At 34.0% G+C, this 17,553-nt stretch overlaps 1 protein-coding gene across 1 annotated transcript in view; it reads left to right on the top strand.

Annotated features, from left to right (window-relative positions):
- LOC106872622 (lon protease homolog, mitochondrial) overlaps positions 1-17,553 on the top strand; it is a 62,488-nt gene that overhangs the window by 13,242 nt on the left and 31,693 nt on the right. The window contains exons 6-14 of the mRNA XM_052977511.1: positions 1,154-1,215; positions 2,348-2,418; positions 4,318-4,376; positions 5,199-5,282; positions 8,616-8,747; positions 10,869-10,957; positions 12,339-12,477; positions 13,995-14,117; positions 16,615-16,670. Coding sequence (XP_052833471.1) covers positions 1,154-1,215; positions 2,348-2,418; positions 4,318-4,376; positions 5,199-5,282; positions 8,616-8,747; positions 10,869-10,957; positions 12,339-12,477; positions 13,995-14,117; positions 16,615-16,670 — 815 coding nt within the window. The remainder of the gene's footprint in view (positions 1-1,153; positions 1,216-2,347; positions 2,419-4,317; positions 4,377-5,198; positions 5,283-8,615; positions 8,748-10,868; positions 10,958-12,338; positions 12,478-13,994; positions 14,118-16,614; positions 16,671-17,553) is intronic.

Here is a 17,553-nt window from a genome sequence, read left to right on the forward strand (position 1 = left end):
CACAATATAACACAAACAAAGATACACCTAATTTTTTATGCGGTTGCAGGGATAGAACAAAGTGCCATTTCTCAAATAGATGCAAGACAAATAATGTAGTTTACTAATGTAACATCCACACAAATAACCGAAGTCATACATAGGCGCCATTAAGAACCAAATGATTCTTAGATATAATGCACACTAATCGAGCTTCAGAAATAGGAGTAAGGCCAACTCAACAGGTCTAAGTACATACATTTGGGAACTTAAGGATAAAAAAATAGATTATAGTTTAAACTGGCGTATACTCACAAAAACAACCTCCTACAACACCACCAATAGACGCTGTGATCTTTGTCTATCAGAACGCCTAGCTCTACTTACAGCTAATCAACCCCTTCTGAACAGAAAATTTGAGAACAACTTTTTTTGTCTTCATGTGTGCCTTTATGTATTTTCAAAATACTGGTAGAATAGCCCCTTTTGTCTTCAAGTAGGCCTCTATGTCTTTCATAATCCCAAACTTGAATAGTCATCTATATAAGTGTAATTAACTGGGAACCACCTTAAACACTTACACACAAATAGTCACCCCATAAACTCACTCGCCCTCCACATTCCATAATAATTTACTTTGCACCTACATAGGACCCCTTCTAGCAGTAAGAACTTCCTAAACTCTAGTAATAATATAATACTTAGCCATAATACAATTCTAAAACACCCTACCTAGTCTAATAAAAATTGGTATGAGTTAGCTCTCTTTTCACCCTAAATTAGAGTTACCCCCCCCCCTTAACTTACACCACTGGTGAATAAACCCACTGCAGACTAAAAACAAATTTAATGCACATGTGCGAAAAAATATGCTTAGTCAAACTCGGAACCCCACACCAAACTAATATTCACCCCACTCTAATTGCCCAACGAAACTAACCAGTCTATTTCAAGGCTGTTGGTCGGGCTGTACATTTAATTCAAAGAACTAGCTTTGTTACACACGCTACTTGTTTATGTTAAGGGTACATATGTCTGTAGAGTATAGTATAGTTGATTAGACAGTTGAAGTACTTGTCATCAAAATCAAGGAAGAATCTATATGCTTTACCTGTTATATATATCTATTCTCTAAATGCAAAATAAATTGTGAAACAACTAAACTTGCTTTTAGGCACTGACATCAGAGGTTGTGAAGACTATCCGAGATATCATTGCAATGAACCCACTATACAGGTATGTATACTTACATTCCATTAAAAGACTACAATTTTTGTATTATGAAAAACGTGTAGTCGTTTTATTATTATTATTTTATGATTTTTACTTTGTATTTTATTATACTTATTTATCGTGCATTTACTTATTAATTTTTTCTGAATGTGACTGAATTTTCATAGATGAGTTCATGAACTTTGGTTCTTTTCTCTAAATTATATATTTAGATATCATATACTGTGAGACTTAATTTAATTTTAATTTTTAATAAATTGAATTTAATTGAGTTTTTACCTGTATTTTGGATTTTTATGCCTATATATTATTATTATTATTATTATTATTATTATGTTTATATATACACACATATATGTATATATATATACACATACACACAGACACACACACACATATATATATATATATATATATATATATATATATATATGTGTGTGTGTGTGCATATATAATAACATGTAGTCCATTGTCTTGTTAGAACACTGAATATTTTTTTTAGGGATTATATATGGAATGATTTGTCTTTCCAAAAATTCATTGGAAATGTTTAGGTTCTGCAACTAATAAACATCTTACAGTGATAATAGCATCTTTCATATGTTACCAAATTACTCCTTTGTGTTTTAAGTTAGTCAGCACAGAAGAGCGAGCCTTTGCAGGGCTTTCCAGACTGGTGGGATTATTGAGAGCTAATGCCCAGTATGAACATTTATGTCATTAAATGGAGAGTTAAGTTTCTTTTGCAACACCATTGTACACTTCAATGACAGACAATGAAATTGTCATCTCGTTGATTGGCTCCCTGGCTAATCAGTTGATATAACGCTCACTCTTTTTTTTTTCATTTTTTATACTCGTTCCCTACCATTTTGTCTTCTAAACCTTACTTTGATAAACAACAACAGAATTTAGTTGACAATGTTTATAGAAGCTAATTGATATACAGTATTTCTGTCTGTGGGTCATTTTCTAAATGCAAGCAGGAATATTTAAGACATTCTGTGGACATTTTGTCTCTCATCAATTTAATTGAAAATTATGAAAAATCAAAAAATTAGAGGTAAGAAATGTTTGAATATAATTGTTCCTTTTTTTTTTTTTTTTTTTTTTTTTTCTACCCATCAAATATCAGAGAGAATTTAGCACAGATTATCCAAGCTGGACAGAGAATTATTGATAACCCTGTGTACATAGCTGATCTTGGTAAGCTGACTGTATTTGATTTTCCAAAATATAAAATATTGTGATTTAGTTACTTCTAGTAGTTAGTGTGGAGGCGCAATGGCCCAGTGGTTAGGGCAGCGCACTCGCGGTCATAGGATCGCGGTTTCGATTCCCAGACCAGGCATTGTGAGTGTTTATTGAGTGAAAACACCTAAAGCTCCACGAGGCTCTGGCAGGGTTTGGTGGCGAACCCTGCTGTACTCTTTCACCACAACTTTCTCTCACTCTTACTTCCTGTTTCTGTTGTGCCCGTAATTCAAAGGGTCAGCCTTGTCAAATTGTGTCACGCTGAATATCCCCGAGAACTACGTTAAGGGTACACGTGCCTGTGGAGTGCTCAGCCACTTGCACGTTAATTTCACGAGCAGGCTGTTCTGTTGATCAGATCAACTGGAACCCTCGACATCGTAAGCGACGGAGTGCCAACAAGTAGTTAGTAGGATATGTTACAGATATTGTTACAATAGCTACATTGATTTGATGGTTACTTCAGTTAGAGATGTGTTGTTGTTTAACCCCAGGTCAGCCCTGATCAAACAAGGAGATTCCTGTCATAAAAATTACAATTCTATACTATGAAGAATATATTGAAATATGGCAGTTATCAGCAGGAAATGATATCAAGCTGTAATAAACCTTGACTGGGAACACATGAAAAGATTTGATTTCAGTATTTTAGATCTCCACACTACTTGTCATGGTATTCTTAATCTTGCCTACCTCTAAATTGTTTTCATTCTTTATTCTTATTTACTCTTCATCTGAGACTGCTTACCTAAAGTATGATATCTAACTTGTTAATGGTATTGAAACACCATGGCAAAGTTAATGGCTAATAATATATAATGAAATTATTGTGTATAGTGCTTAGGTTCACTACAACTTATCAAAGTTGCATGTGCAGTATGTAGAATTATCTACAAAAGTCAGGAAAGTGAACAGTATGAGTCATGATACACATGTAGGAATGCATATGGAGGTGGGTGTATCAGGTGTAGTGTTGGCGAATCTCAGGAAGCATGGAGGTTTTAAAGGATGCAGTGTCTCGGCAACTAACAACTGATGCAAGTAGTTTGTTCCATGCTTCAGCAACTCTGAGTGTGAAAAAATGTTTCTGAAAGTCATGGGAGCTGTACTGTTTCCTGACTTTATTTGTGCTTTCAAGACCAGATTCAACCATTGACTACAATATCATCAAATGTGCCTACATGTGTTGGTATCTAATGGTTCTTGAAAATAATGTAGGCGCTGGCGTGGCTGTGTGATAAGAAGTTTGCTTCCCAACCACATGGTTCCAGGTTCAGTCCCACTGCGTGGCACCTTGGGCTTGTTGCATATATATATATATATATATATATATACATATATATATATATATATGTGTGTGTGTGTGTGTGTGTTTGTATGTGTATATGTATATATATATATATGTGTGTGTGCTTATATGTGTCTTTGTGTCTGTGCTTGTTCCCACTGACCGCTTAACAACTGGTGTTGATGTGTTTACATCCCTGTAATGTAGCGGCTTGGTGAAAGAGACTGATAGAATAAGTACCAAGCTTAAAAAGAAAATAATTATTGGGGTTGATAAGTTCAATTAAAAATTCCTTGAGGTGATACCTTAGCATGGCCAGTCTAATGACTGAAACAAGTAAAGGATAAAAGATATGTTAGTAAATATGATGTTAGATATGTGAGTAGAAACAGAAACAATGAATAATGGTTGTTTCCAGCAGTCATTTAGCAGGAGAACCAAACTAAAATTTTGTTTTTGCATCTTGTATAGCTAGACTTACATTACATACTCAGAGTAATGTAAGTTACTGAATAAGTCTTAGAAAACAAATATTTAAAATTATATTCCTTGTTGCTTTCCAGGTGCTGCCTTGACTGCTGGAGAACCAGATGAACTACAACAGGTACTTCAAGAAGTAAATGTAAGTTAAATATATCTTCTAAAATTTCTTATTTCTTTACTACACACAGAGGGGACAAACAAGGACAGACAAATAGATTAAGTCAATTATATCGACCCCGAAAGGATGAAAGGCAAAGTCGACCTTTCACTTTCTCCTCTCGTTCACTTCAAAACAAAAGTAAATAAATTAAAATTATTTACGAAAATTAATGAATTCTGGATGAAGTGAAAGATCACCATTCACTTGAAAATAATTTTAAAAAAACATTAAAATATTGTCTGTTTAAAGAAAGCTAAAATATAGATACTTACTGTACAAACAACTTACATTTTTGAAATTACATTCAGTTAAAAATATTTCTAAATGATTAAAATGTTGTGTATGTCAAAAAGTCATTTTATTTTTTTTTCTTAGAGAGCACAAAGACTATGTGTGTGTATATGTCACAGATAGCAGACATGTGTTTGTGTTGATTGACACGCCATTATATTCATTATATGTGTGTATGTGTATTGACATCACAGAAGCCATGTTTTTTTTTGTCAAGAAATAACAAACAAAACTTGAGGTCCAAATATCACAAAAATTTGTACTGCACTGCCAAAGGTAAGTATGGAAATAAATATGCAAAAAAAGAAAAAAATTAGATAAAATATAATATTTCTGAGATATTTCAATACACACAAACATCTCTAGAGCTTTAGTATCATTAAGATGATAGTTTAAGGAAGAAGTGATGTTTATTAAATGCCATTTTTTAATTTGTAATTTATTATAAAGGGAAGCAATTAACAAGAATTATTTCTTTTTTTGTTTGTTTGTTTTTTGGGGACAAATTAGATACCACGTCGTTTGATGCTGTCATTGTCATTGTTAAAGAAAGAATATGAACTTAGCAAATTGCAACAAAAAATAAGCAGAGAGGTAAGTTGAAGATCTATTTCTCTTTCATAACCAGCACATTTCTGTTAGTATTGATTGTATCTGCAATTTGTTAATAAATTTATAGCTAGTGATTAACCAATATGCGTGATACATGGTCCTTGTGATGGAACCTATTAACCAACCTACCTGTTATCACCTGTAAATTTCTTACGCAATTTTAAATGAGAATAATGACATTTATTTTTTTTTCATCACAAATAAACATCTGATTTCACTAGATAAACATCGTCCAACATCTTATAACATGGAATTTATATCCAAATTTTGGGGCTATTCTGTAATAGTAACTCCAAATTTAAATGACGCAGTGTTTGCGTAGTATACTTAAAATCAGATGGCCCGAACACATAAGCAATATGGAGCTATGGCAAAGAACAAATCAAGTTCCGATTAGAGAACAAATATTTAAGAGAAAGTGGAAGTGGATTGGTAGCACAATTAGAAAAGACACACCAAATGTAGCAAAAAGTGCTTTACAGTGGAATCCGGATTGATATAGAAAGAGGGGTAGGCCTATGAACTTGTGGCGTAGATCAACACAAAAAGAACTAGAGAAAGGAGGACATTCATGGCAGAGTATAAGTACAGAAGCGAGAAATTATGCGACATGGAATTCAATTATAAGTGGCCTATACTCCGCATTGGAGGGGTAAAGGTAAGAAAAAAAGAAGAAGAAAAAACAAGTGAAGCAGTGCCAGCAAATAAAAATGTGACAGACATAACCTTATTTGATTGTAGAGTCAGTTATTTCAATTTCAGTAATGACAGCAACACTAACAGCAATATTGAAGGCAAGAAAAAGTTTATTCTAGAAATACAATGATGAGAAAATTGAAGAAGTATTTCTTTTTGAAATTCTTTAGATAGTAACTGCCAATCACATTTGTCCCATTGACTTGAAACTTCCTTTTATTTTTCCCTATTGAACTGTGCCAGATGATGACTGCAGTTATGATTCATTACACAAAGCAAAATAAAATGAAACAGACTATGGCTTTGTACTTGCAAAGACAAACTGCAGGCATTTTCTGCAATAATGAGCATTAAGGAAGGTGCCCAGGATTACCAAATCCCAGAGCACAGATGAGCACTTTAACGACTGCTATGTTTCCAGTATTGTAACAACAACAAAGTCTATAAACTTGCCTATAAACTCATGGGGAAGCAATTTTTAACCCCATGTAGCAGGCTGGATGAAAGATGTGATATCAGGTCGATATGATGTAGCCCACTACTAAATGTAGCATGTAGATGTACCGCTTGAAGGTTCTAACATCAGAGTACCAGTAAACATTGAAGAATCAACACCAAGAAGGAAGAAATATTATTTACATATATTTATTCATTTGCTCTACAGTTAGTTAAAGAGACAGTAGTAGTTGATTGTATAGAAAAAGATTGTCTGTCAGTAGACAGTGAAAGAGTAAGGAATGCATGGTGCTGACTAGAAAGGAAGAAAGGTGGCATCATCTTTCTTGGGGCTAAAAGGAAAGTGCTGCTCTTGGTCATGGCTGACGCAAAAGAGTGTGTTGCACCTTGGTCTGACTGACACAAAAGAAAGGGTGTTGCTCTTTGGTCATAGCTGACACATAAGAGGAAGAGATAGGAAATTCTCTCTTATATAGACTATGGTCAGTAATGTAGGTCAATCCCTAAACAAAGGACTGACCTCTCCTTGACCAGCACAGGTCCTAGGGCGTCGACTGTTGCATCATCAATCATCTAGTGTGGAGAGGATTTCCTGCCTGTTTTGACAAGCAACAAGCAAGTAGATTTGGTTTCAAATCTTAGGCAGGGCCAAGCTAGATCCCTACACCCATGTTTATAATAAAACCCATTTCATGGCAGTGTACAAAGGACATTTAAGGTAACAGATTTTCCATTGGCAAAGGAATGGTAGGGTATAAAGGTCAAATATGTTTCCAGCAATATATGCCAGACCAGCCCATGAAATGGCATATGAAAGTACAGATCTATGAGGTGTTCATTAGGTACTGTTGTAGTTTTAAATTTTATACAAAAATGGAAAATGGTTGTGCAAGTCAGGGTACAATGTAACCTGAAAATTATCACTTCCATACCATAACAAAGACCTTGTGTTAGTTTTTGACCTGAATTGCAATTTGGTCAAACTTGCACTTTGAAACTGTAGGCACAGTGATTGTAAAAAGAAAAGGGTTGCTATAAAACTTAGAAAGAAAATGTAATCTGATGGCAGAAAGGGAAAACAGAATTTGCTAGTGATTGTATATACAGATATGAAGCAAATTAACTTTCTGTCCGCTTGTGCTCAACCTCCATGTGAATGAAAATGGCAGAGCATTTGTGAAACTTGAATACAATAATTACATGGTAAAGAAATAAGTTGTGGCAGTTCTTGGTTTGGTATATAGTAAACCTGAATATTGTGAATCCCTTCTTACTATGTAATATATTATATCATGTGGGGTTCAAAAGTGATCTGACTAGCTGCAAATCTGAACAGATGCTGTAACAAAGTTTAGAGTTGGCTATTCATTCAAACAGATAACTGTTGGGGAAAGGCAAAAATCAGTCAGAAGGATATTCTCCTGAATTTAGTCATTCTCCATAAAATGTAAAAAAATTGACAGTTGCAAGAAATTCTGCTAAGCATGCCATCATCAGAAAAGAAAGCTCATAATAGGTGGTCAATTGAAGCAAGTTTCATCATGCAGGATTCTATGATGTTGGATAGAATACTTTACAACTTTCCATAAGAGAAACATTAATTTGTCTAATCATCATTATTTTACATCAATTTTATTCTGCACTGGACAAAACTTATTGAGGCAGTACTCTATGGTCAGATGCCCTTCCTCTCAAACAGATGAATGTGTATGAAGTATAGGTGCAGAAGATAAGGAGGAGTGAAAGTTGGTATCACCTGCATAGAAGTGGGCATTGTGGGAGATGGCTCCAAGTAAGTTGTTGATGTATAAGAAGAAGGTTCTTAGGAACGGAATCAATCTTTAGGATACACTAGTTGTAATAGTTTGGTCTCCATTTATCACCAGATGATGTATGTGTGTGCGTCTGTGAGTTCTAACTCTGAACAGTTATTTTGCACAGTACTAACAAACTTATACATTATGCCACAAATATGTCATATAAATACACAATAATTTTATTTTCATTACAAATAGTCATGTATACTTTCCCTGCAGTGATCTAGAAAAAAAAAAAAAAAGCATACAATGAGGTTAACAGTCCCCAAATAGTTTTAATAAGTATTAATAATAATAACTCTCCAAAATATAATTATAATCATCTCTTCATTTCTTGCTTTTATAGGTGGAGGAAAAAGTGAAAAAGCAACACCGAGAATACATGTTGAGAGAACAGCTGAAAATAATCAAGAAAGAACTTGGTCTTGAAAAAGATGACAAAGATGCAATTATTGAAAAATTCCGTAAAAGATTAAAGGTTTGTTTGAGTGCAGATCTTTACATATGTAATTTTTCTCTTTAGCATTTAAATAAAAATGTTTGGTTATTGATTTTGTAAGATGGGTTCTTTAAAATATAGAATTTAGCCCTCAATAAACCAAGTCTACAACCTAGATTTAATTTTCTGTTGTTTAACTAGCTAACATTGCTGTTGCTTGGGACCAAACTGATGCACAATTTGTTAGCTATTTCCATGTCCTCGTCCTCAAATCAATTCATGGGCAGCATCTTTCCTCCAGTAGAAAAATCACATATATTGAAGAGTCTGGAATGAGTCAAAGGAGGGGAAGCAACATATTTGATATTTAATGCCTAAAAGCTAAAGTAGGGTCAAATATATGCTGAAATAGATATTAGTTGACTACAGATATTACTTTTTTTTTATTATTTAAGTAGCATGAACAGGAAACAACTTTTTCACCTCTCTTTCAAAAAGTCACCAGCATGGCATTGAATTTATAAATATATATCAGGTTGAGTAAAAAGTAAGCAACGTTTTGAACCATGAAGAATTTGTACCTCTCTCCTACTAACTATTTTTTCAAATTGTTTCCTGCAAGAGAAGGAGTTCAAAAATCAAACTGATGTTGAAAATGCGTTCAAAGAGTTCATCAGTTCCAGAACTCCAGATTTTTATGCTACCGGAATAAACAAACTTGTAACTCGTTGACATTAATGTGTTGTTTGTAATGGTACTTACTTTGATGAATAAAATTTCCGCATTGTTGAAATATATTGTGATGAATTTCATGTTTGAAAACGTTGCTTACTTTTTACTCAGCTTCATATCTCTCTCTCTCTCTGTATACATATATCATCATCATCATTATCGTTTAACGTCCACTTTCCATGCTAGCATGGGTTGGATGATTTGACTGAGGACTGGTGAACCAGGTAGTTACACCAGGCTCCAATCTGATTTGGCAGGGTTTCTACAGCTGGATGCCCTTCCTAACGCCAACCACTCCGAGAGTGTAGTGGGTGCTTTTACGTGCCACCGGCACGAAGGCCAATCAGGCAGTACTGGCAACAGCCACGCTCGAATGTCCTTACATGTGCCAGGGCACCGGTGCCATCACGATTTCACTTTCGCTTGCCTCAACAGGTCTTCGCAAGCCGAGTTTCTGTTTCCAATGAAGGAGACGACGTTGGCATGGGTGCCATCCGTCGAAACTAGTTCAATTTCGATTTCACTTACCTCAACAGGTCTTCGCAAGCGGAGTTTAGTATCTAACGTAGGAAGGTACGCATCCTGGAAGAGGCCTTGGATTTAGGTCTCACTTGGCTTGCCGGGTCTTCTCATGCACAGCATATTTCCAAAAATCTCGGTCAGAAGTCATTGCCTCGGTGAGGCCCAATGTTCGAAGGTCGTGCCTATATATATATAAGAGCATCCACCTATAAAAATCATGCCAAAACTGACCTTGCCTGTGCTGGTGGCATGTAAAAAAGCACTCAATACACTCTGCAGGGTAGTTGGTGTTAAAAACCATACCAAAACAAACACTTAAGCCTGATGCAGTCTTCTTCCTATCCTGCTCCTGTTCAACCCATGCCAGCATGGAAAGGCACATAGTAAATGATGATGATAGTGAAGATGATATATAACATATGTATATTTGTTAGCCTTAAGAGAGAGAATTATTTTAAAATGAAGTACCATCCACGTGATAATTATATATTCCTTGGTAAAACATTAAAACCCTGAGGTAAATATGTAATGAAAGAAATGTAATGATGATAGGGTTTATTTTTTGGGTTTTTTTCAACATATGCACCTGCTTCAAGTATGGGAACCTGTTTGACTCTAGCAATTGTATTGCTATGTATATAAGCACAACCTAGTATATTGGCATCACTGCTACTAACATATTATTTACAGGAGGTTCAAAGAATAGGGCAACTCTATGTGGAATATAGCAGACTGTTGAGTTTTAGATATGAAAATATATTAGTCATTGCTTGATAAAACTCTTACAAGAAAGATATAATAGCTATAGTTCCTGATGTGTAGAGTATCATACATAGACCAACCTCTCAACTTACTTTCAAACTGATGTTATGTTTTGTTTTATTATTTTATTTTATTTTATTTCAGGATCTTGTTGTTCCTAGTCATGTTATGGATGTAGTAGATGAAGAATTTAGCAAACTGTCTTTTCTGGACAATCATTCCTCAGAATTTAAGTAAGAATGATACCTATTTCTATTCATAATGTCTTAGTTTTACTTGTATTTTAGCTTATTTTTAGATGTCGTTGCATAAAACATGATCCTTAGAGAGTGACTTATAGACTTGATTTTTAATGCTTTTAGGAATTTTTGCCTCTTTTTGTCCCCCAAAAATAAGATCTTGGACTTAACAGTTTTAAATATAACAAAAGGATTTTTTTTAATTCATTAAAAATAGATTTTAATAAATAATTAATCATTGAGGAAAATTTCATTGGATAAGTAAACCTAATGAAGGAATTTAGTGGAGGGGCCAATTATATATGACCTGTATACATTTATACATACTTACACATTCATATGTATACATTCATATGGACTTAGAACCATACATACAAATTCAGAATATATGCAGACTCTTTCACACAGCAGTAAGTCTAAAATATGTATATGTCTGTATGTATAAAAAATCTCTGTAAGGGTTTACTCTTAAAATTCTTTTTATGTGAATTTTAAAGGGTGTGACGGGAACATAGTGGTAGGTTCTATCATAATGATGTTATTTTGTGAGAGAATTAGATATAGACTTAAGGGTGGATGGATTAGGGAATTTATGGCATTACATTATATACTGGAATATCCGAATGATTTACAGTATCAAAAATTTTGTATGCTTTGTGTCTACTTTAAGAGGATTTTTGATATTATGTGTTAATGCTTTATTGATGAATGGTTTTTCATAAATTTTTGGCTGTACACAAGTTGCATAGATTTTTTTTTTTGATTTTTTATATATATATATATATATGATTTTGTTCTAGAGATTACTTTCTATCACAAGACACTACCTACTGTTATATTTCCAGAAGACAATATTTGTACCTTCTGGGAAAGAATAAGATAAACATCTAAAAAAAAAAAGCTCCATACTTATTTTCAATGTTAAGTTCTATATTACTTTGTACAAACACTGACATTATATTTAAAGTTCTATTTTTATAAAATTTGTTTTCACTGATGGCTTGCTTTAACCCTTTAGCATATAAACCGGCTATATCCGGCCAAAATATTTAATCTGTTTTATGTTCAAACTGACCAGATCCAGACTCTCACACCTACCCTACAATGTTATTCTACATTAAGTAATTACACCATCAAGATCTTGAAGATATGAGATAATGCATGATTAATTCAAATCAATGTGAATCAAGAAGCATTATGTTTGATAGAATAATCTGAGCGCTAAAGGGTTAAAATAATAATTTTAAATTTATTTGTTTTAATTTTATCAGTTTTGCTTACACTATTAAAAGAAAAGTTCTAGATTTTGGGGGTTTTTAATATTAGAGGAACTCAGTCAAACTTATATTAACATGGAATGATGTTTGAATTGCAGTGTAACACGTAACTATCTAGATTGGCTGACCAGTATGCCTTGGGGATGCAGCAGCAAAGAAAACTTTGACCTTAATTATGCTAGTGAAATCCTGGAGAAAGATCATTATGGTATGGATGATGTAAAGAATAGAATTTTAGTAAGTTCCTCTCTAAGTAAATTGTAATTGTAATACTGATATTTTAGTTTCAACTCTGACTTTCAAGTTCAAATTATGTTGAGTGCAACTTTGCCTTTCATCATTTTGGCATCCAGAAAATAAGGTTCATTTTCTGAATGTCAAACGAGATTAATGAGATTAATTTTGTTCCAAATACAATATATATATATATATATATATATATATATACTTTTTCCCTCTGTCTCTCAATTTTTTTCTTCTTTTTAGCATCTGGATGTTAAATGATGATGATGATTTAGCAAATGTGTGCTGACAAATTATCTTTACATTATAAAGCAGCTTTCTCACATAAATCAAAATTAAACCTCATACATTTATAGTTAAGTATTATATGGCCCTTAATTGTGAGTGTGTTTACACACTCTTTCAAATGAAATCACAGTAGTTGAAAGGAGAAGATGTTGATAATCTCTTTTCTGAATACACAAGCACTTTGTTAATCAGAAATTATTTTTATTTAATGAAAATTTGATAAAATCTAATCATAAGTAAGTGAAATTACGCTAAATAAAACTAAGGTGAAACTCTTTTCACCCTGGTCATATCAGCAATTCTGAAAACTTCTGGGTGCGAATTTTACATGAGAAGAAGCTTATTTGAACAAATTTTATCCTGAAAATCACCTACGTAACTTAAACAGGTGCGCAAATTACATAGCTTTTTATGGTATTTGAACTGTTAGGGTTGTTTTCGCACTTTACGCAGAAAACCTTCAACAAGTAAATAGTATTTTCCATAACAATAGATCCACTTATTTTGGTTAGTGACTTATTCACCAATATACCATGAATGACGATGCCTTTCATGTCACTTCAACCAATTGACAGGCACTGCATGAAGAACTTTTCAGACTTACTTTGAATTGTTATTATCCCATATCCAATTTGTATGTTATTACGTAACATGCTTCACAATTTTGGTATACATACTTTATTGGTATTTTCTCCTAAGTTCTATATACTCTGGGAATGCATCAAAGCCCTTTTCAGGGCTACATTATTTGAATTGTTACTATTGGGTAATTAAGTTGCATAGTATTACGTACCTGACTTAATGATTTTGGTATTCATAATGTATTGGGATTTTCTAAATACAAGATGGCTCTGTATTCTTTGTAAATGCACAAAAATCGTTTTAAGGACTACATACTTAGTATTGTTGCTATTGGATTAGTGAAATAATTATGAGAATGGGACCAGGGGATAAGCCCTGCTTTTCTGGGAATTACTGGGTGTGTCAGCTAGTGTCTAATATCTGTGATAGTCTGTTCTATTCAGACTGAGAGTTTTCAGTCACTTATAAGCTGATTTATCTGTATATTGTAACATGTAAGAAAGTGATGAAAAATAGAATGTATTGTTTTTACACATTCAAACTGAAAGCACAACTGAATTTGTTATTATTTTACTAAAATTTGATCTTAATACATTATATATCTACAAAACAATTTCAGAAAATTTCATTTTTAAATTTAGGAATTTACTGCCATTAGTACACTTAAAAAGTCAACTCAGGGTAAAATCCTTTGTTTCTATGGGCCACCTGGTGTTGGTAAAACCAGCATTGCAAAATCAATTGCCAAAGCATTGAATCGTGAGGTAAGTTTATATTTTCTATTGTTTATAATATGTTACCAATCAATTTTTATTTTAATTTTTTTTACTATTTTTGAGGTTTTGTTTCTAATTAAAGTTTTGGCAATACTTCACTATGCACAAGATTTCCAAGCAGGAATTATTTAACCAGATCTTTAAGAAATGTTAATATGTTAATATCCTACACCATTCAATCATGAATTGGGATTGCTCCCTAATTTCTGTGAGAGGCAGGGGGTGGAATTTTATTCCCTGCCTCTCACTTCTACATGGAATAGGAGCTTTATTTACTTTCTCAAAATATTCACCCTCACAGCATGAATTCTCAGCCCCAATTTTTCCAACCTTAACCAATACGCACAGATTCACCAATCATGCATACACAAAAAATACACCCATGGCTCACACACACACCTGTATATATACACACGAATATGCATGAACGCACAGCGCATATAGTTAAACCACATATATACACAACACAGAAACTAAAACTGCCTATATATAGATATAATTAATATCAAGGGTATTTAGAAATATTAGAAATTTCTACTACCAGTAGCCTCGCATGTAAAAATTTAGTCCATAGACTATATATTATTCATATAAATACAGTGTACATTTAAACACATAAGAGGTATCCATCATAGGATTCCCTCACGCTAGAAAGAACAGCTAAGTTCCAAAGCACTATTAGGGATAAAATTTCGAAGGGAATGAAAAATAAAACATTTACCATCTAGCTCCTGGACCAATGGTTTCTGACTTATTTTAGCAAATAAAATAATTTGTCAGGCAAAGTCTTCTTCAGTAGGTACACCCAGATTAAACATATATACACGAGGCAATCCAGTATATGCCCCATGCTTTTACATTCTAATTTTTCGAATCTACCGCGCAAGCGCAGCTCCTTGTCGACAGTAAGTATAAAATGCCGGCTTTTCAATTCAAAAATTATCCAGAAAAAATTATCAAAGCCAAGTGAGACCTAAATCCAAGGCCTCTGCAAGGGGTGTAGCCAGCCCACTTATGCATACCTTCCTTCATTGGACACTAAACACAGCTTGCGAAGACCTGTTGAGGTAAGTGAAATCGAAATCGAACTAAATTCAATGACTGGCACCCTTGCCAACGTCGTCTCTTTCATTGGACACTAAACTAGGCTTGCAAAGACCTGTTGGGGCAAGCAAAAGCAAAATCGTGATGGCACCTGTGCCCAGCATCGCCTTCCTGGCACATGTAAAGACATTCGAGCGAGATCGTTGCCAGTGCCGCTGGACTGGCTCCTGTGCAGGTGGCACGTAATATACACCATTTTGAGTGTGGCCGTTGCCAGTACCACCTGACTGGCCTTCATGCCGGTGGCATGTAAAAGCACCCACTACACTCTCGGAGTGGTTGGCGTTAGGAAGGGCATCCAGCTGTAGAAACTCTGCCAAATCAGATTGGAGCCTGGTGTAGCCATCTAGTGCCCCAGTCCTCAGTCAAATTGTCCAACCCATGCTAGCATGGAAAGCAGACGTTAAATGATGATGATATAGATATATATATATCAACAAACCACATGTGACTTCAGTATCATTGGAAATAGAGGACTGAGTTTATTAAATGGCACAAGTGTAGAACACTTATATTCGGGAGTTTCTATTTCGTCAATTCAAAAAATGTTGCACTTCATTAACTTCGGTTCTTTTACTAACGGTGTTTTCCCATGTATGAAGCATACTCTATGTATGCATTAAATTTACATTAGCCGATAAAGTACTACATTTTTTTGAATTGTTGGCACAGAAACTCAGAGACTTGAATGTAAGTGTTCCATACCTGTATCATTTAATATATGTATGTATGTATATATATATGTGTGTGAGTGTATATTAACGATGTGAAGCAGCATCCTTTGAAACGATTGTAGAGATGGGCTTGAATGGACTCTGTTCTGGTTTCCTTACACTTTATTTTTTGTATCTATACTCTTATATTTATATATATTTATGCTATTTTAGTTCCATTGCCTTAAATATTTTCCTTGCAATAACCAGTTCTTTTAGTCAAACTATTGTATCTCCAGCTGCTTCAGATGCTAAGATATCAAAAACTGTCAAAGTGTAGTAGAACGGTTTTGCTATGGAATACTGAAACTATTTTTTCATTTTCTGAAAATGCAATGTTTTGGACTTAGGACACTTTTTTACACTTTTCAGCCCGAAGGCTGTGACCATACTGGGGCACCGCATATATCTTCATCATCATCATCTATGCGGTGTCCCAGCATGGTTACAGCCTTACAGCTAAATAGATACACACACATGCGCACATTAAATCTATTTGTGTTATAGTTATCCAACATCTCACACTTTCAATTTCTCTGCGCAATTATCTAAAAGTTGATGTCTAATATGTTAAAGAAAAATGTATGAGAATGTTATTTCTGCAACATAATTTAATGAATTTGTTTATTTTTATATTCTTTTCCATCATTTTTCTGCATCTTTTGTAGTATTTCCGATTTAGTGTTGGTGGAATGTCAGATGTTGCAGAAATCAAAGGTCATCGGTAAGTAGTAAATTCTTTGTTATAACCACTACTAGAGTGTTGTGCTTAATGTCTTACAATATTTAGTTATGTCAAGGCAGCGAGCTGGCAGACACATTAGCATGCCAGGTGAAATGCTTAGTGGTATTTTGTCTGTCTTTACGTTCTGAGTTCAAATTCCGCCAAGGTCCACTTTGCCTTTCATCCTTTTGGGGTCGATAAATTAAGTACCAGTTGAGTACTGGGGTCAATCTAATTGACTGGCCTCCTCCCCCCAAATTTCGGGCTTTGTGCCTAGAGTAGAAAAGAATATTTAGTTATGTCTCTTATGGTTTAAGTTCAGTTTCTACCATTCCATCTATCTGGAGTTGATAAAATCACTTTTTATTTAAGTTCCAGAGTGGATTGTATTTTTCCTCAAAAATTTCTGGTCTTTGCATCTGACTTGAAAAATATTAGACTGTCATATTACGAGAGATTGGGTCATTTTATTTTCTTCTGCTGTATTCTTGATAATCTGTTTATTCCCTTTAGTTTAGGTTTATAGGATAAAAGAGAGTTTTGTTTTGTCTTATGCCAGAATTTCATAAAAACTTTAAAACCTGGAATAGAAAGACTGAGTTGAGTGTTTCTCAGGCTCTGAGGTTATGAGAGTGTGCATGCATATGATTTAGCATATATTTTCATTTACATGCTGTATACAGAAACATCTTTGTGAGATACTTGTACATGGTGTTCCTGTGAGTGCATTCTGCAAGATGGAGTGATGTATTGTCATTGTTATGACTTTGTTTGGATAGTTGATGCACTGTATTGTGCTGCTTATTTTTGAACATTTCATTGAAGTCTTTGTCTACATAAGCTACATGAATATATATATATATATATATATATATATATATAT

Source organism: Octopus bimaculoides, chromosome 2 (assembly GCF_001194135.2).
Source record: "Octopus bimaculoides isolate UCB-OBI-ISO-001 chromosome 2, ASM119413v2, whole genome shotgun sequence".
NCBI classification, from domain to species: Eukaryota; Metazoa; Mollusca; class Cephalopoda; order Octopoda; family Octopodidae; genus Octopus; species Octopus bimaculoides.